We start from the raw sequence: 27486 nt of genomic DNA on the forward strand, positions 1-27486 counted from the left end.
TTAAAGGGGACGCGACCCGAGTGGCAGCTCGCGAGGTGGCCCCCGCTCCAGCTCCGCCCCGTTTCCCGCACCTCGCCCCTCCCCCCGCCTCGACCCGCAGCCCCACGGCCGCGCCGCAGAATCGGGCTCTTCAGGCACAGACGGACTTGTGCAGAGCGGAGTGTGAAGATTGGACTTTGCGGTGGAAGCAGCATCCTTGTGGTCTGGGACCTGGCGGAGGGCGACCCCACCCTAGGGGGAGCAGAGGACCCGCCCTGACCTAGCGCGGCCCAGCCTAGTTCTGCCCGGCCTGAGAGCCCCGCCCAGGAGCCGGCTCTGTAGCAGAGCCCGCTGAAATCTGGGAGGTAAGGGGGCTGGGGGCGTGTATGAGGGTTAAGGGGGTGTCTGCACCCTGGCGTTTCAGGAACCCCGGACTAGCCTGTAGGGCTCTATGAACCCAGGCCCGGGAGGCAGGAGGTCTGGGTGCATCATGGGTCTTGCTGTGTGACCTTGGACAAGTAGCTACCCCTCTCTGGACCTCAACCTCTTCCCTCGATTGTGTGTTAAGGTGATCCGGCTCTCTCCCCGCTTAGGGTTGAGGGCACTGGTGCTCAGTACCATGAAGCTCGCCGGCTTCCCCGGGGGACCCCAGCGCCAGCACAGACTGGCTGCGAGTGCACTGCTGTAATTGGAGGGAGAGGGGGGGTCCAGCTGGGGCACAAACGGGGGGACCCAGAGGCCAGCACTGCTTGGAAAAGGCTTTTGCTGTTCTTAGCATCCCGTGTCCCCGGGGGTCCCTCACCTGTATGGGCCCTTGCACACTGGAGACCGCAGGTGTGAGGCGGCAGCCTGCGGTGGGGGCGGGGGCAGGGGCGCGGCCAGGCCGGGAGGGGTGGATGTGGTGTGTTCCCGAGGAGGGAAGGCTGCTCCTGCCTTTCTCCCTGCTCTCCCAGTAAAAGAGCAGTTGCTTGGCCGGTACGGCCCTTTCTTCTGTTCCTTTAGAGACACTTTGGTGGCCCAGACAGGGGCCCCCCAGCGTAGGGAGAAGGGCTCCCTCGGGCCTAGGGAATAGCAGCTCAGTTAAAAATAGAGCGGCTGCTGCAGGCGCCCCTGAGGGGCTGGAGATGGAACCCCTCCCTCCCCTGCCCCCAGGGGAGTCACAGGACAGCGGTGGGTGTGAGGGTCCCGGAGGGGAGGAAGTGGGTTTCCAACTTAGCTGAGCCTGGGAGGGGCAGCCCTGTCTCTCCCCACTCCTCAGGACAGGGAGAGGTTGAGTGAGGTCTTCCCAAACCCACCCCCTGTATTGTGAGACCCTGTGAGTTCTGACCTGAGGGGTAACTGCTTTTCCTTCTGCTTTGTCGTTTGAGTCATTTCTCGAATGGCCAAGGCCTCGCTCAGGCCATTGCGGTGACCTCTACAGGGGATGCCTTGGTGGAGGTTTAAGATCTCCGGGCAGTGACTGGACCAGGGGGTGGGCCCGTCTCTGGGAGGTGCTTTTCTGGTCACTTCCTTGGTTTTGTGTCATCGGGCTGTCACGTGTCTCTCACCAGCCACTTGGCACGCCCACATGGACTCTTCTGTGTTTGGTCCCACTCCGGGCGCTGGGCACAGACAGGGGACCAGGACCTACTTCCTGCCGGGGTGGGAGGAGAGACAGGCATGGAACCCGGGGACACTGCAGAGGGATGCGAGAAGCCAAGAGAGGACTTGGAGCCCAGGGCTCAGGGACATGAATTGTAGGGGGTTAAGTAAAGCCTTCCCAGAGGAGGGGGCCGTGTGAACCTGACATTGAAGGAAGAGTCGGATCCTGCCAAGGGAGAGACAAGGGGGCAGCGGAGGACCATTAGGGAAAAGCCCATTGCCCGAATTCCCTCGGGTGCCACTGCCTCTCATGTCACGTGGGCTTAGTGTCACCCGGAGGGCTGCATGCCAGGCTCGGGAGTTTGGGCCTTATCCTGACTGTTCTGTGTAGGGGCAGGGCACATTGGAGGTTATCGGGCAGTACAGTTGCTCTCACGGTGCTGTGTGTGTGTTGGGGCTGGGGAAAGCGGTTTGGAGAGGTGGTGAAGGGATGATGAAGGCTGAACTGGGGGCCCAAGGCTTGGAGGTGGAGGCACGTATTGGAGTTGTATGACACTCACGTACACCCTGGGGGCTTAGCAGGGGCTGGAGACGAGCCAGGCCTGGATGTGCGGGAACAGGGATCTGTCAACACACAGCAGAACTGCCAGGGTCAGGCGAGACGGACAGATAAAGGGATCTGGGCCTTTTAGGGGAGAGGGTGTCATGATTTTCCAGTGCCTCCTGCGTGCCCTGGAGCATGCTGGGTATTGCTGGGGCTTCTAGGCTATTGCGTTACCAGGACAAGGAGGGTACGCCCAGGGCTGGGGGAGCAGCCGCGGTGCTGGCCTGGAAAGACGAAGGGGTGGGCAGGTGGTCATCTTCCGTTCTGGAGGTCAGAAGCTCAGAGGGGCGAAAGAGTGTCTGTGACCACGGGGGCAGTGGCTGGGCTGGGGTCAGGCCACATGCCTCTGTTGTGGGATGAGAATGGGTACGGGTAGGAGGAGCTGATGCCGGGTGGGGCTGTAGAATCAGCCAGGTCGGTAGTGTGTGACCCCACGCCTCCTGCCCTTGACAGCCTTGCTTCTCCCCTTGGTGCCAAATGGTCAAGAACAGGCTCCTGGCCGCCCAGGCCTCATCCCTTTTATGTCTCGTCCCAACCCTGAGTGGCAGGCCCAGAACAGTTCCCATTTCCCTGGCGAGAAGGCTGAGGAGCCACCCGAGGACTCGTGATAGGGAGGCAGAGCGCCCGAGCCTGTGTCTCACGACTGAAACTCAGGCTGTTCCAAGGGAGGAGGCAGCTGCTGTGTGCTGCTGCATTTGGCCTGGGCAGCTGTCTCTTGAGGCAAAGCCAGCCCGGACAGCCCATCGCCTCCTCTTCCGGGGCCTGGCAAGGCAGCCTGCTTCTTCTTCCCCGCGGGTCAGAGTGCTTGTCCTTCTCCCTCTCTGCCCCTGGAGGGATAGTGACCACATCCTGCCTCCCCTCCCTGGTCTGCGATGGGTCCGGTGAGCGCCAAGCCTCTGAAGCCCTTTTGCGTGAGTGTATCCCGGATCATCCTAGGGAGTGGGTTTCTCGGTGACCATGGTGACGGCCGACCTCAGACGGCCTGCGTGGGAGCGGAGGCAGGTAGGCAGGCCCCAGACTGAGCAGGGCTGCCGGGCTGGCCTTGGGAGCAGCAGCCCTCGTGGAAGGTGCTCCCAGCTGCCGGGTGCAGCGCACCCCCTGTGCTGCTCGTGCTGAGGTCGCCAGTGTGGCATCACCGCGTTCCACGGGATTCAATCTAACATTGTTTACCGGAGAGCAAAGAGGCTCAAGGGCACATCGTGCCTGGGGCCTGGACTGCACGACTCCTCGTTCCTAGTCTGACTGTCTTGCCTGTCCCAGAGCCCTCCCTGGCTCCTGAACCCCATTTCAGTCTTTGACTCCACACACGTCGCCAGTCCCTCATGGACAGGGTGTATAGGATCGAGGGAGACCAGGCAGGGCTCTGGGAGGTTGGTGCTGCCTAGGAAAGAGAGGGCCAGGGCTGAAGGGAGACCTTTTTTTTTTTTTTTAAATTTTGAGATTTATTTATTGGAAATACAGAGTTATGGGGGAGGGGGAAAGAGAAAGAGTATCTTCCATCTGCTTGTTCACTCCCTCAAATGGCTGCAAGACCAGAGCTGGCCTGATTGGAAGCCAAAAGCTTCTTCCAGGTCTCCCACGTGAGTGTGGGGGCCCAAGCACTTGGGCCATCCTCCAAGCTTTCCCCAGGCACATTAGTGGGGAGCTAGATTGGAAGTAGAGCTGCCAGGACTCGAACCGGTGGGATGCTGGCGTTGCAGATGGCAGCCTTACCCGCTACGCCACAACGCCGGCCCAGAGACCTGTTTTTAAAGATGCCATTCACAGGTTTCCTGAGCAGGTGCTTCACTAACATGTCTGCCTCCGCCACCTGACTAGAAGCTCCTTAATGGCCCAAAAGCAGGGCTGGGACACGTCCAGCCTGCTGGCTGTATGAGGCCTGTGAGATCACCTGGTCTGGCCCTATCAAGGCCACTCAGGCAGAACTGGAAATCTAATCAATCTGTAGCAGGCTCATTTTTAAGCTGATAATTTCATCTGGCCCGTGAATGATGTTATAAATATCCAAAAAGTTTCCCCACCCTATAAGCGACAGGAGTGGACATCTTCTGAGGACTTCCTTGTGCTCAGCACCAAGCGGGGAGCTTTATCTTCACAACCCTGCCAGGTGGAGACAGCGTTCCCGAGTATGGGCAGCCTTTCTGGTGGCTGGAGTGCGTCTCAGAGCCTGACGCAGACAGGGACAAATGCAGCCTAGGGCAGGCGTTTGGTGCAGTGCACTGCATGGACACCTGTATCCTGTATTGCAGTGCTTGGGTTGAAGTCCCCACTCTGCTTCCAGTCCAGCTTTCTGCTAACGTGCACCCTGGGAGGTGGCGGGTAGTGACTCAAGTACCTGGGTCCCTGCCACTCCCATGGGAGACCCAGATTGGGTTCCAGGCTCATGGCTTCAGCCTGGCCCAGCTCTGACTTGGTAAACATTTGGGGAGTGAACCAGCAAGTGGAAGGTGTGTGTCTTCTCCCTGTCACTCTGTCTTTCAAATAAAAATGAAAAAACAAACGCCCAAAGCAGTCTAAGCCTTCCCCCACTTCCTAGATCAGGAGACCTGCAGGGGGCCCTCTCACTCCCTCCTCTCCCCCGACCCCCACCCATAAGACTGAGGCAGCCCGGCCAGCACTGGGCACCACTCTTGCCATGGCGGCACCCGCTAACCATGTGGCACTCACTCTTCTTGGCAGGGGAGATGCCAGCCGCAAAGAAATGAGCCCTGGTCCCTGTCCTGAGGAGCTCACAGCCTGCTGAGAGACTTACATAAATGGGCCCACTGCGTCATAACACATGCAGCGAGGGCAGCTCGGTCACAGCTGACAACCCCAGGGGCCTGGCCCACAGGCCGGGTTCCAGAACATCTGTGTCCATAGCAGAAGCCAATTTCCTGGCCCAGTACCTAGGATGTGGCCGGTCTGGCTTCACACCAGCTGCAGGTGTGAAGAAAGTCGTTTTTATTGAAGCCAATCAGTTTAAATACCGACCGTGTGCTGAACCTTCTTTTGGGTCCTGTCCAAAAGGCAGAGTGGACAGTGAGAGAGAGAGACAGAGAGAAAGGTCTTCCTTTCCTGTTGGTTCACCTTCCAATGGCTGCTGTGCTGCGTGCGCCAGCCGACGCACTGTGCTGATCCAAAGCCGGGAGCCAGGTGCTTCTTCTGGCCTCCCATGGGGTGCAGGGCCCAAGCACTTGGGCCATCCTCCACTACACTCCCTGGCCATAGCAGAGAGCTGGCCTGGAAGAGGGGCAACCGGGACAGAATCTGGCGCCCCGACCGGGACTAGAACCTGGTGTGCCGTTGCCGCTAGGTGGAGGATTAGCCTAGTGAGCTGTGGCACCGGCTGGAGCAGGATCTTACAGAGAAGCCAAGAACTGGCTTTGCCCTCGAGGGGCTGAGAGTTGAGTGCTGAGAGAGCAGGCTGGGCCCACCTGAGCAGCCAGATCAGGAGTCAGGGCTCAGCCTGGAGCCGAGGCTGCCGGCAAGCAGTGCAGGTGGAAGGGGAGGCACGGCAGCTTGCACTGCACTCTGGGTGCTGGGGTGCTGGGCACGGGGGATCCTGTGGGGGACAAGACTTGACGCGGTTCCTGCTCTTGGGAACCATCGTGGTGGTGGGAAGGCTGGCCCTACTCATGGCTTCCTGAACGCAGTGAAGAAGGGCAGGATGCTCCAGTTTGTTAACTAGGGCATTTGACCCCGACTGGGAGGTCGGGCAAGGCTGCCTGAAAGTGAGTTTCAGCTGAAGTCTGCAAGGCCCACCAGGGCAGGAGAAGGCAAAGCAGAGGGACTAGAGCGAGCCAGGAGCCGGGGGTGGTGTGCACAGGGCCCTCATCCTGCGGGGCTGGGGAGCCAGGGGTGGTGGCAGCAGTGGAGCAGAGACAAGACGCTGCTTCGGGGAGTGATCCCAGCTGTCATGCTGGCAGAGGCCACCGTTGGCTGTAGGAATGAGGTGTGGGGGGGCGGGTACTGTTGAGACAGGTGTTTTAGATCAACTTTAACGGGAATTGGAGTTTGACTAGTGTGGGGCATGGGGCGTGGGTTGGGGGGGTTCTCGGGAGACGGCGGGGCAAAAGTCACCACACATAGAAGTGATTCTTGCACAGGTGTAGGTAACTTAGGTAAGGGGGCAGTGTTGCCTAGGGGCAGAAGGAAACTACAAAAGGGCTCTGGGGACGCCCTGTAGGCCCTCCCTCTCTGGAGGTGGGGCTCTTCCTGGGACCCCCTTCTCAAGCCCAGGATAAAGCTTGGCCAAGGTTCTGGACAGCACCTTCTAGATCCAGCTCCTCCCTGCCCCAACACTGGATGAGGTCACAGGGGAGAGGTGGTGTTGCCTTTGTGTGTTGAAAGGCACGCAGTGGCGCGCTATCCCTGGGCTTGCTATGCGAGGAGCATCGTGGGGCTTTCCTGTGGAACCTCCTAGTGAGGTCGGTATCATTTGCCCCATTTCAGATGCAAAGACTTAGGCCCAGGAAGGTGTAATTCCTCGCCCACGGCCTCAACACTCGGGGCGCCGCCACACTGGGAACCGACCGAGGCGCTCGAGCCCCACGGCTGGCGGGCGGAAGGTGACCAGCTCCCTGAGCCCTGCAACGCGGCCATCATGGACAAGATCCTGGAGGCGGTGGTGACGTCGTCGTACCCCGCGAGCGTGAAGCAGGGGCTCGTGCGGCGCGTGCTGGAGGCGGCGCGGCAGCCGCTGGAGCGGGAGCAGTGTCTCGCGCTGCTGGCTCTAGGCGCGCGCCTCTACGTGGGCGGCACGGAGGAGCTGCCGCGCCGCGTGGGCTGCCAGCTGCTGCACGTGGCCGGCCGCCACCACCCCGACGTCTTCGCCGAGTTCTTCAGCGCGCGCCGCGTGCTGCGCCTGCTGCAGGGCGGCGCCGGCCCGCCGGGGGCCCGCGCGCTTGCATGCGTGCAGCTGGGCCTGCAGCTCCTGCCCGAGGGGCCCGCGGCCGACGAGGTGTTCGCGCTGCTGAGGCGCGAGGTGCTGCGCGCTGTGTGCGAGCGCCCCGGGCCCGCCGCCTGCGCGCAGGTGGCCCGGCTGCTGGCACGGCACCCGCGCTGCGTGCCCGACGGCCCGCACCGCCTGCTCTTCTGCCAGCAGCTGGTGCGTTGCCTCGGCCGCTTCCGCTGCCCCGCCGAGGGCGAGGAGGGCGCCGTGGAGTTCCTGGAGCAGGCCCAGCAGGTGAGCGGGCTCCTGGCGCAGCTGTGGCGCGCCCAGCCCGCTGCCATCCTGCCCTGCCTCAAAGAGCTGTTCGCTGTCATCTCCTGCACAGGTGCGTGTGCCCGCGGGGCTGGGGCGGATACCGGCGGATTTTCTGCCTGTGGGCGGCCGTAGTAGTGTGCCATGCGTGCGCGAGGTTGAACGCACCAGACCTATCCTGAGTGCCTCCCACCCCTTGGGTCTGGTGTGTGTGTGTGTGTGTGTGTGTGTGTGTGTGGCTGCGGAAGGGTGGGGAAGGGGCCTGGGCACACCAGCAGCAAGGTCACCCCTGGGGCCATTGGGGCAGGTGGCTTTGATGGTTGTCAGGACTTTGGAGGCTGGCGGCAAGGATGAGGCGGCCTGGGCAGGCAGAGGTGAAGGTCTGGAGACGTCCCCGGGGCTTGCCAGTTTTAACTCTGAAGCGTGGAATCCAGAATTTGAGTTGAAATCTGTGGACCTTAGACTGCGTGTTGAGGACTAAGGTCAGACCCGCGCCTCCTGTGGTTCTGGGGCTGCCCAGGGCACAGCGGGAAGAAACCAGGCTGGGTGTGCAAGGCCTGGGTCCTTATGCAGTTGGGCATCGGCACAATGATAACCCCATGAGCGTTCTCATCTCCAGCCTCTGGAACGTGCCTTCCCACTCCCCCCCCCCCCCCAAGCCCACACAGCCCTCCTGCCTTTGTTGGCCATAGCTCTAGGGTTAGCTTTTCCCAAGGCCTTACTTAGCCTCTGTGTGCCCTCTGGGCCCAGCATAGAACTAGACGCAAAGCACCAGTGAAGGCTTGTTGAGTGAATGAGCTAACGTGGACTCTGAGGCTGTGATGCTGGAGCGGGAGAAGCATGGGCCCCACTGTACTCTATGCAGAGGCCCAGGCCAGGTCTTTGGTGGTGGGGGAGGGGAGGGGCCTTCCCACACTGCTAAGGTCAGCCCCACCTCCCGGTCCAGATGAGGAGCCACCATCTAGCGCCCTAGCCAGTGTGGTCCAGCACCTGCCGTTGGAGCTCATGGATGGCGTTGTCCGGAACCTCAGCAATGACGACAGCGTGACGGACGCCCAGATGCTCATGGCCATCAGCAGGTGGGATGCTGAGGGCCCTGCGCTCTTCCTGTGGAACCCCGTGCCGGGAGAGGATGCTGGTGGAGATGGAGAGCAGAGAGGGGCCGGGCCCTCGCTGTTGCCCAGTCATCCGTGCGTGGTTGAGCCCTGCTCTGTAGTTGGCCCTGTGTTGGATGTGGGGGGACACAGACAGCCCTGCTCGAGAGATGCTGCCAGGCTGGGACCCAGCTGTGAGCCCGTGCTTGCCAGGGAGTGCTTAGCCTGTTTCCCCTCTCTGTAGTGCGAAGGCGGGTGGTGGTGTGAGAAGTCGGGCTCCAAGGGGCTGTGTGGGAAGGTGAAGGCACTTCACAGCATGCTCTGTGAGTCCAGCAAATACGGGTGCTTTTCAGCTCACAGAGCCCCTGCACGTCCCCCACCTTACTTGAATGCCATCATTCCAGTGATGTGGCTGCACCTGCCTGTCTGGGGGCCCCAGAATGTGTCCCCTGCCCTCCTTCCTGTGAGCCTTTGCCTCTGCAGGCCCCTCCACCTGGCATGCCTCTCTCCGCCATTCTTTCCTGCCTGTGTGCCCCTCCACCATGTCCGTAGGGCCCTCCTGGATGCCTTGTGCTTTGTGGGTAAGAATGTGGGCTCGAGAGGTGAGTCACGTGAGGTCAAATCCTACCTCTTCCATTTTGGCCTGTGTGGCTTCGAGCAGGTCACTCAACCTCTCTGGGTGTCCGTTTCAACAGATAGAAAATGGAATATAATTAAGCTTACTACTGAAGGTTGCTGTGAGGATTAAATTAGCTAAAAGGAGACAATGCCTGGAAAAGTGCCCTGTGATCGCAGCTGTTACTGCTTTGATGTCATAGTTCTCCTTCTCAAGCATCAGAATTATGACAGGAAGGCTTTCCTGTGCACCTGCCACGTGGCAGCTTCGCGCTCACTCCACACAGGTGTTGTCCACACAGGTGTTGTGCTGTGGGACTCATTGGAGTTAATCCACACAAAGCGGAGAGGGCCATGCCTGTGCAGGGAGAAGACTACGTAGTGTTAGCTATTGAGTCTTGTAATCCCCATGGCTGCCTTTGTGAGGGAGGTAGTATCACCCATTTTACAGAGGAGGAAACTGAGGCTGGGAGAGGGAGAAATGGCTTGTTCTGGGTCACATGGCAAGAGCTTGCTGGAGCTAGAGCTTCTGGCTCAGAGACCGTGTTCTTCCAGGCTGAGGCAGCTGCGAGCCCCTGCCAGTGCCACCCGGTATTGGGGGAGTGGCTTGGGAGCCTCCTGCTGGGCTGGGAGCCCGAGGCTCTGCCCTGTGTCTGCAGGGCTCAGCTGTGTTTTCCGGAGGTGTCTTGTTCACCCCACAGACCACAGGGCTGCCTGGGACAGGTGGGAGTCTGTGTGGGAACCTGGGACGTGATGGCTGGCCCTTGGAGTGCCCTCACCCCGGAGTCGGGCCTCTTCTGTCCTGAGTCACTGTCACTGCCCTCACCAGGATGATCGACTGGGTGTCCTGGCCCCTGGGGAAGAACATCGACAAGTGGATCATTGCCCTGCTGAAGGGCCTGGCTGCCGTTAAGAAGTTCAGCATCTTGATCGAGGTCTCGCTCGCCAAAATCGAGAAGGTTGGTGGCCCTGGCCTCGCTAAGGCTTATGGCCTTTGCTGTCGGTCTCTTGCTAGGGGCAGTGCAGGTCTGGGAGGCAGAGCACCATGGCTCCCGCCTGAGCTTGCTGTGTGACCTGGGACGATTCACTGCCCCTCTCTGGGCCTCGGGTTACCCCCATTCGTTCCTCTGACTGCTCGTTCAAGTGCATGCATCCATCACTTCTGGCGTGCCCCTCCGTCCATCCATCCGATGCCTATCTTGTCTGTTTCACCACCTGTCCCTCTGTAGGTCTGTGAGTACCTCTGTTCTCGCTCCTGCACGGGTCTGCTGTTTTGACTCTGCCGTGCCTCTCGGGCCAGTGGCTGGACTTGGCCTTGAGTGACCTGGGGGACTCCTGGGCACTGTCTTGCAGGTTTTCTCCAAGCTGCTGTACCCCATCGTGCGGGGAGCTGCCTTGTCTGTCCTCAAGTACATGCTCCTGACTTTCCAGCACTCCCACGAGGCCTTCCACTTGGTGAGGACCCCTGCCTGCTGCCCACTCTGAGCTGGGAGGCCTGATGTGCTGTGTCGTGGGAGGGCTTGGAGGGTGAAGCCCAGGACCATCCTGGCTGTTAGCACGGGGGAGGCTGGAGACCCCACTTGCCAGAGGATTTGTGTGGTTTTCCTCCAAGCGCATGCTTGAGTGACAGAGCTCGGCTGATGACAGCACCACTCGCTGGGGCCGGCTGTGTGCCAGGCTTGGGGCTAAGGACAGTACTTGGGTTCGTCCATGCAGTTCCCAGAGCAGCCCCATGAGGGAGGTTCTGTCCTAGCCTCTGTGCTGCAGAGGGAGAAACTGCAGGGTGGGAGGGGATGTGTGGAGGAGGGAAGGTCCCGTCCCAGGTGCAGCTGATGAGCGGCTCAGGGATGCGTCCTTCCTGACCCAGCTGTCCACCGGTGCCGAGCGGCCTGGCCTCTAGCTCTGGCCCCTGCTCTGGGGAAGACAGCCTGGCACCCTGGGAGGTTGCCTGCTGTACCTGCCTGGCCTCACTGGGGGCCTGCAAGTGGACCCAGGTTCTGACAGCCCCTGCTCAGGGCAGTGAAACGTCATGCTGCCCCACTTGTTGTGTTGATGAAAGCACAGAGCCAGGGATTGAGTCCAAACTCTGCCATTGCTACATGTGGTGGCCTCGGACCAGGCACTTGACCTTTGAGAGCTGGGGACGGTTGGACTGGGAATGACAGGAGGGGCCGGAGGAGGTGACACCCATCTGCCCCATACTGGAAGCTTGACAGATAGCTGTTTCCTTCCATCCTACTCCTGGTTCCTCTGCCTGATTGTCCGTTGTGACATGATGGCCTAGCACACCCCAATGGGGAAACAAGTGGTCTGGCCACTAGCTTGTCCCATAACCCATGGGGAAATCCTTGGCAGGTCCCACGTCCTCGCTTATTTTGTCTTCTATGAAATAGGGCTGAAGACTGCTGCTGTGTGCAGTCATGGGGAGGATCACCTAAGGGTAGTGGGACGGGGCTGGTGTTGGCCACTAGGGGCCGCCACTGGAGCTGTCAGGGCCGGCCCAGCTGGCCGTGTTGTGGCCCCCCCCCCCCCCCCCCCCCCGCGTCGCTGGAGCTGGATAGAGTAGTCGCTGGAGCTGGATAGAGTAGCTGTGGTCTCTGAGGCCTCCAGGCTCTTAGGGCAGGTGAGGTGGCAGAGGCTGGACAGCTGGGGCTTGGGCCCCCCTCTCCACTGTGAGGAGGGCGTGTATCCTGCTTTGCAGGTGACAAACCTAGGGCAGGGTGCCTTTAGGCTGGGGGTCTCGGCAAAGGAGTTGCCTGCCTGTGGAGCTCATTCTGCGCCTGTGAGGAGGACAGTGGTCCGTGGGCAAACCTCCCTGCCGCTGAGAGCCCTGGGGGCTGTGAGCAGGGCCAGAAATGGGGCGTCCCGGGTGGGAGAACTGGGAACCACCGCCGAGCCTCTCCCTGCTCTGCTGTCGCAGCTCCTGCCTCACATCCCGCCCATGGTCGCCTCCCTGCTCAAGGAGGACTCCAACTCGGGGACCAGCTGCCTGGAGCAGCTGGCGGAGCTGGTCCACTGCATGGTGTTCCGCTTCCCGGGCTTTCCGGACCTGTATGAGCCTGTCATGGAGGCCATCAAGGTGAGTGACAGTTCCCTCCTTGTCCCTTGCCCTATTCTGACACAGGTGCTGGTGAGTTCCGTCCTCTAGGCTTGGTGGCAGCCCCCATCACTCAGTCCCTTATAGCTGGCTCTCGGCTCCCCAAGGCTACTGCCCGTCCCCAGGTGCGTCACCCTCCATCAGGACTGCTCTGAGCCTTGGCATGTGCCATGTTCTAACTGCAAACCTTCCTCCTTCTGCCTGGGTCTCCTGCCTTTCACTAAAGGCTCTGCTCGAGGTTGCCACCCTCAGGAAGCCTTCCCTAACGACTGTTGGCGTGTCTGCCACCACGGCAGGTTGGCACATGTCATCACGCAGGATCGCTCACAGCTGCTCAGGAGCCCTCGCCGAGGTCCTACTCTGAGCCATGCCTGGGCTGGGGCTGGGATGGTAGGCAGGAAGCAAACCAAGTCTGCTTCGCCTGGTGGGCTGACAGACCTGTGTGTGGGAAACTGAGCTGAGCAGCCGTGACAGTGTCTGCAGGGGCGGGGCGGAGGCTGTGGAGGAGAGAGGCGCTGAGCTGGGCTTGGTGGGTCGCCAGGATCCGACCGTCAGGGCACCTGGCTTCTGGCTTTGGATCAGCGCAGCACACCAGCCGTAGCAGCCATTTGTGGGGGTGAACCAACGGAAAAAGGAAGACCTTTCTCTCTGTCTCTAACTCTGCCTGTCCAAAAAAAAAACAAAAACAAAAACAAAACACCAGGGTCTGGGCATGGGGGAGGTGTCTAGGGTCGTGGCCTTCTCAGAAGCTCTGATCTAACGTCTGCCTTGGCAGCACAGTGGGCTGGCTCACCTGGATGGTGTCACACCGTGCGACCTCTGGAAGACACTTGTTATGATAGCACCGCACCTACTAAGAGGCTTATTCTGAGCTTGTGTGAACGTAGGGGAGGAATCCCTGGGGCCAGAAAGGAACAGAGCAGGGAATTCCAGGGTGGGAGAGATGAAGTCCCTTTGCCTGACATGAGGGCTGGGGTGCATGGTCCACCTTGGCGACCAAGTGGTGTGAGCTGGGGCGGGGGGGGCAAGAAAGGAAGTGTGGGCCTGTCCCTGGTAGGGAGTGGGTACAAAGCAGCCCACCGCAGACCAGGCCCAAGATAGCTTTCCTGTTAGTCAAAGGGTAATCTAGGAAAAAATGTACATGTGACCCCAAATACACAACAAGGAAACTCCTGGGAACAGCGCTCTGGACTGAGAACAAAGATTTGTAACCAGTGGCTGCTCAGGTGGGCCTAGGGCTTCAAATTCAGATCCTCTTATAGTACCCAAGGATTGCCTGGCAAAGCAAGCCATAAAGGTACAGTTCTACTGAAGATGAGATTTTAACCTAAAACCCACAAAACACACGCAGGGACAATCTAGTATGAGCCGGGGTGGAGCCAACAAAATCTCCGTCGCCTTGGCTTTCCTCAGGTTTTCAGACTTGAGAAAGAACATTGCATTAGTGGGAGGTAACTCATAGTGGGGGGAGGGGCTTTCACTGAGGTGGGTGAGCAGCGGGGGATGGGACTTGTACCTGTTCAGGGGCTGCTGCCCAAGGCTGTCTGCCTCCTGAGCTTCCTGGGATGGCTACTCTTGCCTGCTAGCTGGTGAGCTTCTGGGGGCGGTGGTGTTTTGGCCCCTGGGTCTTCTGTGACCAGTGAGTGGCTACAGGTGGACAAATGGGCTTGATGCAGTGTGACGAAGGCATGGGTGAACACAGGAGGAAACCTGAGATGAGCGAGGCCAGGCTTGGCTGGTGGGGGGACAAGGTGTGTGTGTGTGTGTGCAAACACACCCATGGGTGCAGGGAGCTGGGCTCCACAAGAGAGGGACAAGGGGCCTAGGGACCCCACTTAGTAAGATGGGAGCCATCCAAGAAGAGAGGCTTGGAGAGGACAGGGGCTATGGAAGTCAGCCTGGTGCATCGGGACTAGGGAGAGGAGGCCAGCCTAGACGAGTGGGAGGGAGTGGCACGGAGGTGCCTGTCCTCCATGGTCAGGGCCTCAACAACCAGGCTCACCCTGCTTAATCGAACAGATCCGGACTTCTCGAATGCTTCTGCCAAGGTCCTTGACTCCAGTGGGGGAGCACTTAGCCCAGAGCAGCCTCACATGGGCTCAGTTTCTCCATTTTAGCCCAAAGGCTCGAACATGGGACATGATCTGTAGACGTTTGTTTTCAAACAAGCATCTTTTCTTCCCCCAGGGAATGTATTTTCAGGAAGATGGGTGCCACTGTCCTGGGGCTTACAGACTTGGGGTGAGCCAGGTCTAGAAGCAAGGCCGCAAATCCTGGTACCGTTCGTGAGGTTCCTCCCACACGTGCTCCTTCGTAAGGGAGTTCGGGGAAACTCTCACAAAGGCAGATGTGTGTCAGGGTGTGGCAGTTTGGGAGCTGTGGCCCTTGCTAAGGGAAGCACTGTATGTGAATCTCTAAGACGTGAGCTTGAGGGTTAGGGAAGTCTTCTGTTTTATTTATTTGAAAGAGAAAGCTCTTCCACCCACCTGTTCATTTCCTGAATGCCAGACAGCCAGGTTGGGCCAGGCTAAAACCAGGAGTCCAGAACCCAGTGTAGGTCACCCACATGGGAGGCGGGAACCCTCTCCCGCAGCCTCCCGGGATGTAGGTCATCGGGAAGCTGGATTGGCAACCAAGCCAGGACTCGCACCCAGGAATCCTGATAAGAGATGTGGGCATCCCAAGCAGCGTCTGAACTGCTGCACTAAATGCCTGCCCCGATGTACGTTCTGGTTTCTCCGCATCATCCCTGAGCGTGTGTATGTGTGTGTGTGCGCGCGCACACGCGCTCGCTCCTGGGCATCTGCCTGCCTCCCTGTGGATATTTGTTCCCGTGGGGTATGAGTGGCTGGTAGGTGGGAGGTTGGACAGAACAGAATAGGAGAAGGGAATACAGAGCCTAAGCCTGTACCTGCCTGGCTCCCTCCGGCACCCCCTGGTGTAGTCATCCTTACCCTCGGTGAGCCTTGCCTAATCTGATACTTTATTTGATGAGTGATTCCCCCAGAAAGGAGTGAACCCTCCCACTGGAGCCAGAGGTGCTCCTGGGAGAGGAGGATGTGGGGGCAGAGCTAGTTGGGAGCTCCGTGGCACCTTGAATCAACCTAGGGCACTGTCCTAGAATTTCCGGTCTGCAAACACTACGTTGTACCGAGGTGTTTCTTGAAGGTGTATAGGTGTTGGAACTGTGGTGCTATTCTTTGAGGTGCAGCTGGTTTTTTTTCTTATTTTTATATGAAAAAGAGAGGGAGTCTCCCTCCCTCTCTCTCTCCCCTCTCCCCCTTCTCTTCCACCTTCCTGCCCCTCTCCCTTCCTGCCTCTACCCTCTCCCCTCTTCCCCCCTCTCTCCCCTCTCTCCTGGATTGAATTCCTGGCTTCTGGCTTCATCCTAGCTCCTGGATTGAATTCCTGGCTCTTTCCCTGCTCTCCTCCCTCACTTCCTCCCAGCCTGGAGCCCATGACCCACCCTTCACACCTCCAGAATCCTCCCACTGTCTCGACAAGAGGGCTCACATTTGGGGCTGGGAGTGACTGATTTCCTGGAAGCTGACTCTTAACCTAGATAAACCAGAAACAACATTGAGTGCAAGCACGGTGACAGTATAGCCCACCTAACTGAGCCAGGATAGGAGGGCCCTCACCTGACCAGGAGGTTAACGGACAGAGGCAGGGGCTTGGTGACAGCTGGACGGGAGGAGAGTCAGGGCTGAGCTGGGGTCGTGTTGGGTTGGATTGCTGGGCCCCTCTTAGAGTCTGTGCCCTAGGCTCTTCGAAGAACAGATTCTTCACCTACCACCCAGGTGGTTCTTTACTGAGTCCTTGTTTATCCACCTGTAAAGTGGGGATTATACCACCTTAGGGCAGCTGTAGCTCACGCAGAGGTGAGAACCTAGAATGAGTGTGTAGGCAGGGGGTGTCGACGCACCTCTTGAACACTGGGAGGCTGTGTGGTAGGCAGAGTCCCAGGAAGGCGTCGCAGAGGTGGTAATATTTTAGGGGGCTGACCTTGGTGCCCACTGTCCTGCCTGCCTGTTCCCTCCTCAGGACCTCCATGTTCCCAACGAGGACCGCATCAAGCAGCTGCTGGGGCAGGATGCCTGGACCTCCCAGAAGAGTGAGCTGGCTGGCTTTTACCCCCGGCTCATGGCCAAGTCCGACACGGGCAAGATTGGCTTAATCAACCTGGGCAATACCTGCTACGTGAACAGCATCCTCCAGGCCTTGTTCATGGCTTCTGAGTATGTGCTGCCCTTCTTTCCTTGGGGAGGCTGCAAGGGGTGGGGGGTGGGGTTGGGGAGGGTGGGCCTGAGGGCGGGGGGAGGGCCCAGACTGCCTCGGTCACTGCCAAGACTGGGTGGAAACTCGGGGGGGGGGGGGGGCTTCAGGGTCTGCCCCAGGGGAATGTCACTGCCTCCCCGTGGGGTGGATTGGAACTTCCACTCGCCTTAGCTTTAGACTTTGTTCTCTTCTCGGGACAGCGCGGTCTCTGTGGCTGCCTATCCACCTGTGGCTGGCTGCAAAAATCCAAGTGCTGGCTTCGATTCTGGCTTACACCGTGACTTCACGGCTGTTTCTTCTCTGTGCTTCAGCTTCTGTAGGAGGTTGGCGCTGAGGCGAAGGCAGCCTATGGTGCTGCTTGTTCTTTGTACATCGCCTGTTTTGTGGTTTGTTTTTTTTTCCCCTCCCTGATTTCTGGTCTGCTGCCTAGCATTATTTCAGTAAAAACACAACGAAATGACCTCCTGGAAAAATGATCAAGTGCTTGCATGTCCACAGTCACAGTTGTCTCTGTATTTATTTTTTAATTAAACGTTTTTTCAATGAGCATCTCCTTGTATGTCTTTAAGAGGTACAGTGCAATGTTGCAGCGCCTCTGTACGGCATGAACTGGTCAGCCTTTCCGCTTCCTTCTTCGATGGGGGCTGACCAGCTTCTCTGTTCCAGTTCTGTGTATGGAATATCACGTTTCTGTGGCCTGCAGTGACCCCGCTGTACTGTGCAGTGCTAGAACTGGGCACTCGGGTGTGACTGTGCTTTGGTAACTGCTCCCTGGTCTCCCCGTGCCTGTCCAGCCTCTGGCAATTGCTACTCTAAGCTCAGGCTGGCTGGCTGGAAGCTTACGCAGGTCTTTCTGTTCAACACGCAGACCTCCGGTTCCACCCCTTTTGCTGCACCTACCGGGATCTCACTCCTTGTATGGCTGAGCACTATCCCGTGTGTACGCACGCCACGTGATTTCGACCCACTTAGCCATGGATGGGTTGGTTGATGGCACGTGTCGGTGATGCGTGGCGCTGCTGTGAGCATGGGAGAGCGGGGATCTCTCCGATAGGCTGATTTCATTTCCTCTGGATATGATCTAGCCACCTGGTAGCTCTGTTTTTAGTGTTAGAAACCACACTGTTTCCCATAATGGCTGTACTAGCCTGCATTTTCCCCAGCAGCGCCTACGTGTACTCTTTCGCCTGCTCATCAGCAGTTGGAGAGTTTGGTCTTTCTGAAAACAGCCCCGCTCACTGGAGGGAGGTGGTATCTCACTGTGGTTTGGATTTGCGTCTCCTTGGTGGCTCAGTGGTACGGAGCATCTTTTCACATATTCGTTGACTAGTTGTATTTCTTCTTTTGAGAAATGTCAATGCTGACCCTTTACCCGTTTCCTAACTGGATTTTTTTTTTTTGGTGGTTGTTGCATTTGTTATATATTCTAGATCGCTTTGTCAGAGGAATAACTTGGAAATATATTCTCCCATTTTGATTGCTATGCAGAAGATTCTTAGTTGATACAGTCATTTGTCTAGTTGTTTTTTTTTTTTTTTTTTGCCTGAACTTTTGGGGTATTATCCAAAATATCTTATACTGATAAGTTTGGGAGCTGGCACTGTGGCGTAGCGGGTTAAAGCCCTGGCCTGCTGTGCAGGCATCCCATATGGGTGCCATTCAAGTCCCAGCTGCTCCATTTCGCATGCAGCTCTCTGCTATGGCCTGGGAAAGCAGCGGAAGATGGCTCAAGTGCTTGGGCCCCTGCACCCACATGGGAGACCCAGAGGAAGCTCCTGGCTTTGGATCAGCCCAGCTCCAGCCGTTACGGCCAATTGGGGAGTAAACCAGTGGATGGAAGACTTCTGTCTCCTCTCTCTGTCTCTCTGCAACTCTGTCTTCGAAATAAATAAAAATAAATCTATACTGATAAGTTCCAGTGGTTCCTACTAGAAGTTTCCTTTGGATTTAGGTATTGTTTTCTTTAGATTCATATTTTTCTTTTTTTTATAGATTTATTTATTGACTTGAGAGGCAGAGTTACAGACAGAGGGATAGAGAGGTCTTCCATCTACTAGTCACTTCCCATGTGGCTGCAACGGCTGGAGCTAGGCCAATCCAAAGCCAGGAGCCAGGAGCATCTTCTGGGTCTAGCACGTGGGTGCAGGGGCTCAAGCACTTGGGCCATCATCTTCTGCTTTCCCAGGCCAGCAGCAGGGAGCTAGATCAGAAGCCCATATAGGGTGCTGGCGCCACAGACAGAGGCTTAATCTACTCCACAACGGTGCTGGCCCCAGATACAGGTCTTTTAAAGTTCATCTGTGGTGCGGTGCTGTGGTGCCACAGGTTAGGCTGCCATTTGCAGTGCCAGCATTTCATGTGGGCACCAGTCCTGGCTGCTCCACTTGAGATCCAGATCCCAACTAATGTGCTTGGGAAAGTGGTGGAGGATGGCCCAGGTGCTTGGGCCGCTGCATCTATGTGGGAGACCTGGATGAAGCTCCTGGCTTTTGCTTGGCCATTGTGCCCATCTTGGGGGTGGACCAGTGCATGGAAGATTTCTTTCCCTCTGTCTTTTCTCTGATTCTTTCAAATAATAAATAAATAGGGTCCAGCACTGTGGCACAATGCATTAAAGCCCTGGCCTGAAGTGTCGGCATCCCATATGGGTGCTGGTTCTAGTCCCAGCTACTCCTCTTCCGATCCAGCTCTCTGCTATGGCCTGGGAAAGCAGTAGAAGATGGCCCAAGTCCTTGGGCCCCTGCACCCACATGGAAGACCCAGAAGAAGCTCCTGGCTCCTGGCTCCTGGCTTCTGGCTTCAGGTTGGCGCAGCTCTGGCCGTTGCGGCCAACTGGGGAGTGAACCATCAGATGGCAGACTTCTCTGTCTCTGCCTCTCCTCTCTGTGTAACTCTGACTTTCGAATAAATACATCTTTAGAAAAAAATAAATCCTTTTAAAAAAGTTAACTTATTTTGAGGTCAGAGATCAAGCTTCCTCCTGATGGTTCACTTGACAGTTGCTCACAATGCTGGAACTGGGCTAGGGCTGAAGCTGGGAGCCAGGAATGCAGTCCAGGTATCCCACATGGATGGCAGGAACCCAGCTATCTGAACTGTCACCGGTATCTGCAATAGCGAGAAGCTGCAGTCAGGAGCTGGGAATCTAACCCAGGCACTCTGCGGCATGACGTGGGTGTCTTAGCCACCAGACCGAATGCCTGTACTCACATTTAGTCCACTTTGAGTTGATTTTGAAATTAAATCTTAAAAGTCAGAGAGCAAGGGAAGAGGCAGAAAGGTCTTCCATCTGCTCATTCACTCCCCAAATGGCTGCAATGGCTGCGGGTAGGCCAGGCTGAAGCCAGGAGCCAGGAGCTGCTTCTGGATCTCCACCTGGGTAGCAGGGATCCAAATACTTGGGCCATCTTCCACTGCTTTTTCCCAGGCCAGTAGCAGGGAGCTGGATCAGAAATGGCACAGCCAGGACTCAGGCCGACGCCCATAATGGATGCTGGCGTCACCGCGGCAGCTTTACCCACTACTCCACAATGCCAGCCCCGTCCATTCAGTACCCATATGGGATGCTGGTTTCACAGGCGGTGGGTTTACCCACTACGCCACAGCACTGGTCCCTCCAGTTGATTTTTGTGTCAGGTGGGTGGTGGTGAGGGGACATCAGGTATCAGGCCTCTGCATATGGATATGTTCCCAGCACTACTTATTGGAGAGACTGTCTTCCTCCAGTTCTGATTTTGGTGCAGTTGAGAATGAGTTGGCTGTAAAGCACAGATTCGGCACTGTGGTCTGTTAGCTTCCATGGCCTGTGTGTCTGCTTTTATGTGAGTGCCATGCTATTCTGGTTATTGTCGTGTGTCTCAAAATCGGGTATTTGGATGCCTCCAGCTCTGTGCATTTTGTTCAAGATTGCTTCAGCAATCTGGGGTCTACTCTGCTTCTGTATGAATTTGATGTTTTTTCTAGTTATGTGAAGAATGTTACTACTATTTTGGTGAGTATTGCATTGAATTTCTAAATCTCTTTGGGAAGTATGGGCCTTTGAATGAAGCTAATTCTTCCAATCCATGAATGTGGATTGTTTACCTTTTTTGTGTGTCTTTTTCAATTCTCTTATTAGTGTTGTAACTTTCATTGTAGAGGTTAGAGGTCTTCCACGTCCTTCATTAAACTTATAAGGTTTTTAGTTTACTTTTTGTAGCAATTGTGAAAAGGAAGGCTCTGAAAATGTTAGTATGTAATTGGTGTATAAAAATGTTACTGATTTTTGTGTGTTGATTTGTATTTTGAAACTTTACTGAATTTGTTCATTAGTTCTAATAGTCTTTTGGTGACATTTTTAGATTTTTTTTAAAGATGTTTTTATTTATTTGAAAGTCAGAGTTACCCAGAGAAGGAGAGGCAGAGTGAGAGGTCTTCCAACTGCTGGTTCACTCCCCAGCTGGCCGCAACAGCCAGAGCTGTGCCGATCCAAAGCCGGGGAGCCAGGAGCTTCTGGGTCTCCCATGCAGGTGCAGGGGCCCAAGGACTTGGGCCATCTTCTACTGCTTTCCCAGACCATAGCAGAGAGCTGGATCAGAAGTGGAGCAGCCGGGACTCGAACTGGTGCTCATATGGGATGCCGGCACTGCAGGCGGCAGCTTTACCTGCTACACCACAGCGCCGGCGTGGATATACTATCATGTCCACTGCAAACAGGGAAAACTTGGCTTCCTTCTTGTTTCTGTTTCTTGTGTAATTGTCATGGGTGAAACTCCCAGCACTACACTGAATCACACTAGTAGAGTGGGTATCTGATTTCAGGTCTTAGAGGAAATGCGTTCACTATGATGTTGGTTTGTCACATGTAGCTTTATTTTGTTCAGGTCTGTTCTTTCTGTTAGAAGAGGCAGCGTATGACGCCAAAGCCAGACCAAGTTTATTCAGAATAAAGCCTGGGAGGGGCTCACTCCCAGGTGAACGCATGGCAGAGAGAGCACCTACCCTTCCAGACTAGTGGTTTATACATACAAGGTGATAGGAAGGGGTCTGAGCTTAAGCTGGGCTGCCGAGATAGAGGGAGAGCTTGAGTGGGGCTTGGGCTGAGGCTGGGGCTGAGCTCTGAGACTGAGATGCTGAGCTGGGGGGAGAGAACTTGGGAGGAGTGGGGAGCGCTCAGGCCGATGGCTGGACTCTTCCGATAGTGGTGTGTCCAGCAGTCCAGGCAGGCTGGCCTTCTCAAGGCAGGGTGGGGCTGTATTAGGGCAGAGAAATGGGGGCTTGCTTGCTGTTGTGTAGGTGAGGGGTCAGTTTGGATCTAAGGCTTTTTGTCCTTGCTCCATCAATCCTGACTCTGAGTATAGATAAGGAAAAGGGGCGCCGATTTCTTTCTGGCTGCTTCCTGCTGATAGGGGGCGTCGTTGTGGGGTAGAGTGTCTACACTGGATCGGATTGATAGCAGAAGAGGAACAGTCTTGTTCTGTCACTGTGTGATAGCTTGGGATATAGCAGTTACCCGTTCTGGTAGAAGCTTCTGAAGTGTTAATTATACATCGTAGGACTAAAAGCACTACAGCTGTGAGGACAAAGGAGACAGCAGAGACATCAACCAAGGTGGGAAAGATGGCCACGGCCAGAATGACGAGCCGGAGCTGTTTTGGGACTATAGTTCATTACCCTCTTGTGTGTGCGTTTGATCCCTTCTCTTAGCACGCCCGACCAGTAGTGTTAGCAACGTTCTTCACCTAGAAAGAGATAGAGCGCTCCTGTACTATAGTGGGGAGGTCTACTCCGGGTGGTTTGAAGGACCACCACCGCCAAGGAGTCTCCCTGGTCTTGGAGATGAGGCAGTGGTCACGCTAGGTCATCTAAATTTTTCCTTGAGTGAGATACGTCTTCAGGTGTTTGCCGCGTCTGCTGAGATTGCTAGTCCAGCCACATCTGTTCCAACTCCTGCCGGAACACCTGATGTGATTAACAGGAGGGTGAGTGCAGAATCCCTCCTCTCAAGTCCAGTTGGAGATCAGGGAATGAAGTCTGGTCTAGAGTGCAGGACAGAGAGGGAAATAGGAACCCAGAGTACAGGTTCCTGTCCAGCTAGTGGGAAACAGGTACATGCCTGGCTGCTGCAGAGGAAGAACGCTCCTGTTTCTGTCCCAGGCAGGCCGGGAATGGAAGTATATGGGTCTGTGTTTATTGACGGCTCATGTATTTTGCAGATGTATACCTTTGATCCCAATTTTGCCAGCCTCAATCTATGGCTGAGGGTGGAGCTAGTTTGGGTTGGGACACTGACAGTCTGGTTACCGGCTGAGTGAGGCAATGCTCCACTTGATGGGGGGGGGGGGAGACCACGTGATGCACATATCACATGCACACAACCAGTCAGTGAGGCTGTAGCAAAAACACCAAGGAGAGGTTTATGAGGGGATCTGCCAGTTCTCCAGCCTTCCTGGGCTCACATCTGGATATCTACTACTTCCTGTGGCTGTGCTGCAGGACTGACTGGAAGCAGGGCTTGCCAATCCTTGGGGGAGGAGTGTGTACAGCTTCAAGAAGAGACATTGGGGTTAAGTTTAAAGAAAAGACGAGAGGAAGCATTGATGAGAGATTCGTATGAGTTGGAGGAGTAAGAATCTGTATTGTATGGCTGAGGTTAGGCCTAGAACCAGCAGATAGAAGAGGGCGACAGTGCACTACAATATGAAGTATAAACAGAAGGTAAGAAAGGGTATCTGTAGTTGGGGTGAAGTCGGAGACCTCGCTGGAGCCAGCAATCTGAGACGAGGTTGGGAAGGCAGACAGGTAGAGACGAATACCAGTAGCTTCCCGGTAGAATTACTTGGAGAAACCTGTGGAATTCAGGAATTGTCAGGGACGTGAGACGGTTGTTCTGGTATTGCAGGGAGCCACGTCAACCTGACACTGGTGGGTCCTGTGGGAGCAGACTTCTAGAAGGGAGATGTTACTAGCTTTAATGAAGTAAAATGTACCTTGATGGGGTGGTGTCCTTTGAGTTTGGCAGAAGTGGGGGTAGTCAGTATCACCTGATAGGGCCCGGTCCATTTGGGCTTTAAGGCGGCCTCGTTTTGTTTAAGACAGACCCAATGACCAGGTTGGAAGGAGTATAGTGTGAAGGCAGAGGGTGAGGTTTGGGTAGATGTATGTCTGCAAAATTCCATAAGAAGAGGGAAAGTGAGAGGAGGAGGAATGGCTTCAGAATTTCAGAGGGGAGGAAAGTTAGGTGTGAGAGGAGGCCCTCTGTATAAAGTTTCAAATGGACTGAGCATTAATGGCTCTGGAGAAGAGATCTGATCCTTAACAAGGCTAAAGGAAGAAGTTTTACCCCGTCTAAGTGGACTTGGGTGGAGGGTTTAGTTAGAGTTTGCTTTAAGATTCCATTCATCCATTCTACTTTTCTTGGGGAAGAGGTACAATAGGGACTGTTAAAATGTCATGAAATATGAGGAGAGATTGGTACCAACTGAGTAATTGGAGAGGTGAATTCTGGCCCATTATCTGATCGGATAGAAGAGGGGAGTCCAAATCTGGGGATAATCTTTTTTTTTTTTTTTTTTAAAGCTTTATTTAAAAGCCAGAGTTGTTACAGAGAGGTAGGGGGAGGGAGAGAGGTCCTCCATCCACTGGTTCATTCCCCAGATGGCTGCAACAGCAGGAGCTGTACCGATCTGAAGCTGGGAGCCGGAAGCTTCTTCCGGGTCTCCCATATGGGTGCAGGGGCCCACAGACTTGGGCCGTCTTCTACTGCCTTCCCAGGGCATAGCAGAGAGCTGGATGGGAAGTGGAGCAGCTGGAACTTGAACTGGTACCCATATGGGATGCTGGCACTGCAGGTGGAGGCTTTACCTGCTATGCCACAGTGCCAGCCCTGGGACAATAACTTTTACTAATAAATTAGAGACAATGGAAGCTCTTTTATTAGTGGCAGGGAGAGAGCACCCAACCTGAGTAGGTGCCCACCATAACCAGCAGGTAACATATCTGCTTAACTGGTGGCCTATGAGTGAAGTCCATCTGCCAGTCCTCTGCTGGAAGTGATCTGTGGGCCTGGTGGTTGGGGAATGGGGGGTGGGGTCTGATATAGGAATTGGGGTTAGCAGTTTGGCAGATGTTACATTTCTGGAATATGTCATGCTGAGCTTCAAGTATGGCAGGAGATGTATGTGTGATTTTGGGAAAAGAAGAGAGTTTGGGTTTGGTATAGAGAGTGGAGGTTTTTTTAGAAAATTAGCTTGGAGAGAAGAGGGGAGTATTAATTACCTAGAAACCACCACAAGTCCTCTCTAAAAGCCCCTTGTTGGAGTGGAGAAATTTCTGAGTAGACAGGAGTTAGGTTAGAGAGAAGGCAGGACCATTTCCCCACGGACCACTGCCTTAGCTGTCAGATCAGCCTGGTTGTTAGCTTCTGATAGGTACTGTTTGTCTTTCTGGTGGCCTTTGCAATGAATAATAGCAGCTTTTGTTGGCAGCTGGCCAGCATCAGGAAGGGCCTTCATCAGCTTGCGATTTATTACAGGGGTCCCTCGGGCTGTTGGGAAACCTCTTTCCTGCCATACCTGGGCACTAGAATGGATGATGATCTAGGCAGGTTGGGAATCTGTATATAGTGATGATTTTTCCCTTGGCTAAGGTCAAGGCTCGAGTCAAGGCTACTAATTTGACTTGTTGGGAGGGATTGTGCCTTGAGGTAGGGGAAAGAGGAGGTATCATCATGGTACCCCTGAATTACTGCATATCCAGCAGGAAATGGGGGAGTCTTGGAGGAACTACCATCAGTTAACCAGTGGGGATTGTGGAATGTGAGTTTCTGTGGGGTGGTGGGAAGTAGTTGGGGAGAAGTGAAGGGTATCTGGGCAGGAGTGGGATTCAAGGGAGTCTGGTGTGGCAGTGGGGAGAAGTGTAGCTGGGTTGAGGGAGGTGCAGCACTGGAAGGTGACAGTAGGCTGGAGAAGGGTGGCAGGAAGAACTCGGACAGGAGATGGTGCTACAGACTGAAGAGCCTGGGGCTAAGGTCTTGTAGCCCATGACAGGACCAGATTTGTAAGGGTTGAAGAAAGAGTTTTTAGGCTTCAGGAATGAAGAGAGCTGCAGTGGCCAGGATCCTCAGGTACAGGGGCCAGCCGTGATAAACCCCAGATGAGTGTTTCGAGAAAGAGGTCACGGGGTGGTAGAGTCCCCTGCCTTTTGGGCCTGGAGACCAAGTGCTTGTCCCTTAGAGCTATGAATGTAGAGAAGAAATGGGCTGTGTGGGTTGGGAAGGCTCAGGGCGAGCACTTGCGGAAGGGCCTACTTTAGAGTGTGGAATGGGGTTTCTGGGGGGGGTGCTCTTGTAAGGGCTCATCTTTATCACCTTTTGTAGCTTCATAGAAAGGCTTCGCAATAAGAGAGAAGTTTGGAATCCTACCAACCTGGAGATCCAGGGCTACAAGCGTGAAGTCATATGGCCTCCTGCCTGTTGGCAGCTCTGGATAAAAAGAGCCATAAGCAGGTTACCTATGGTAAGATCCGGGAGGTTGCCCAGGGACCTGATGAAAACCCTGCTGTCTTTACGGCCCGCCTCACAGACTAAGTATAGTAAGGATAGTACTGCGTAGTCACTGGGCTCTAGGGCCTCTTGGAATGGCTCAAGCAGCCTCTGAGTGTGTGTGGGGCCTGGTGGTGCATCTGCAGGCTGTTCAGCGTGCCAGATGCGTTCACATTCGTCTGGAGTCGAGGTAGAGGACAAGATGAGAGAGAGTGTGCCAGGTCAGGCTACAGGACTGAGTCAGGCGAAGAAATCCCTTACAGTATTTGGAGAGATTTTCTGAGAATGAGCCTAGACGCTCGTCCGTCTGATTTAGGTCTGCTTGGGGTGGGGTGGGGGAGCACATAGACCCTAACCAGATCTTCCACGCCTGCTACCTCCCTTGAGGGGAACACAGGTTTGGGTTATGGAGTTCGAGAGTAGGTATGGAGAAGGGGATTATGGGGGGACGAGAAGAGTCGGGGGAGTCGGGGTGGAATCAGATGTGTCTGCCTGTAGGGGGTCTCTGGATGGAAGCTCTAGGGAGCCTGGGGCAGGTAGGGTGGAGGGCTGTCAGCGGGATCAGAATCAGAGGATGAGATGAGGGAGGCCGTGGTGGGGCGGAGGGTGTGAGGGAAGGTTTTTCTTCGCTGGGAAGAACAGGGAAGGAGAAGGACTGACTGAAGAGAGAGGAGGAAGCCGGTGGAGGGGTGGCTGCAGCGGCGCTGAGGGGAGGGGGAGGAAGAGGGTCTTTCTCAGGTCCTTCTCAAGGATTATGCTTCCGAGGGCCTGGGGAGGGGGCGGAGGGGAAGCGAGGTGGGGCTCCTGGCCTTTTTCTGCTTGAGGAGGACCGTTAGCCTCAGAAGAGGAAAAAGGCTTGAATATGGGGGTCTGCTGACCATTTGCTGTCTCCATGTATTGTTACCAAGATCGTGGAGAATTTGGAGGTCAAGAGGCCAAATTCTGCCACTTAGGATCATTTTCCAGTGTATGTATGGGCCAGACTTTAGTACAAATGAAGATGAGTCGTTTTGGCCCAACCTGTGCAGGTTTTTAGTAAACTTTTTTTTTTTTTTTAAGATTTACTTATTTATTTGAAAAGTAGAGTTATAGAGAGGCAGAGGCAGAGAGAGGTCTTGCGTCTGATGGTTCACACCCCAGATGGCCGCAACGGCCGGAGCTGCGCTGATCTGAAGCCAGGAGCTGGGAGCCTCCTCCCAGTCTCGCATGTGGGTGCAGGGGCCCAAGGACTTGGGGATCTTCTGCTTTCCCAGGCCATAGCAGAGAGCTGGATCGGAAGTGCAGCAGCTAGGACTAGAACCGGTGCCCATATGGGATGGCAGCACTGCAGGTGGCAGCTTTACCTGCGACACCACAGTGCTGGCCCCCCATGCAGGTGTTCTAATAGGCCAGTGGGGAGTCAGGTAGGATTGAGAAATTTTGGGGCCCATGGATCAGGTAGAATGGGGCCAAAGTTTGGGGGTCACTCACTTGGGGTGCCCCTGAGGAGCCCTGTGGAACTGGAGTCTTCTGGAGAAGAGTGGTCTCAGCTTT

At 55.7% G+C, this 27486-nt stretch overlaps 1 protein-coding gene across 5 annotated transcripts in view; it reads left to right on the plus strand.

Moving 5' to 3' along the window:
- The first annotated feature begins 16 nt into the window (after positions 1-16).
- Positions 17-27486, plus strand: part of USP35 (ubiquitin specific peptidase 35) — a 41541-nt gene continuing 14071 nt past the window's right edge. Inside the window, exons 1-8 of one of the 5 annotated variants that reach the window (XM_089331713.1) lie at positions 17-344; positions 6599-7422; positions 8296-8428; positions 9888-10017; positions 10412-10513; positions 11979-12137; positions 16200-16393; positions 16634-16973. In XM_089331713.1, the coding sequence (XP_089187839.1) occupies positions 6750-7422; positions 8296-8428; positions 9888-10017; positions 10412-10513; positions 11979-12137; positions 16200-16393; positions 16634-16844 (1602 nt within the window). In that variant the 5' untranslated portion in view covers positions 17-344; positions 6599-6749 and the 3' untranslated portion in view covers positions 16845-16973. Of the gene's footprint in view, positions 345-2337; positions 2435-2888; positions 3076-6337; positions 6403-6598; positions 7423-8295; positions 8429-9887; positions 10018-10411; positions 10514-11978; positions 12138-16199; positions 16394-16633; positions 16974-27486 lie in introns of those variants that run through there. The other 4 variants (XM_051822034.3, XM_089331686.1, XM_051822075.3 and 1 more) reach the window with 4 other exon arrangements.

This window comes from Oryctolagus cuniculus, chromosome 1, assembly GCF_051225735.1.
Source record: "Oryctolagus cuniculus isolate XC-2025 breed Fujian yellow rabbit chromosome 1, ASM5122573v1, whole genome shotgun sequence".
NCBI lineage: Eukaryota > Metazoa > Chordata > Mammalia > Lagomorpha > Leporidae > Oryctolagus > Oryctolagus cuniculus.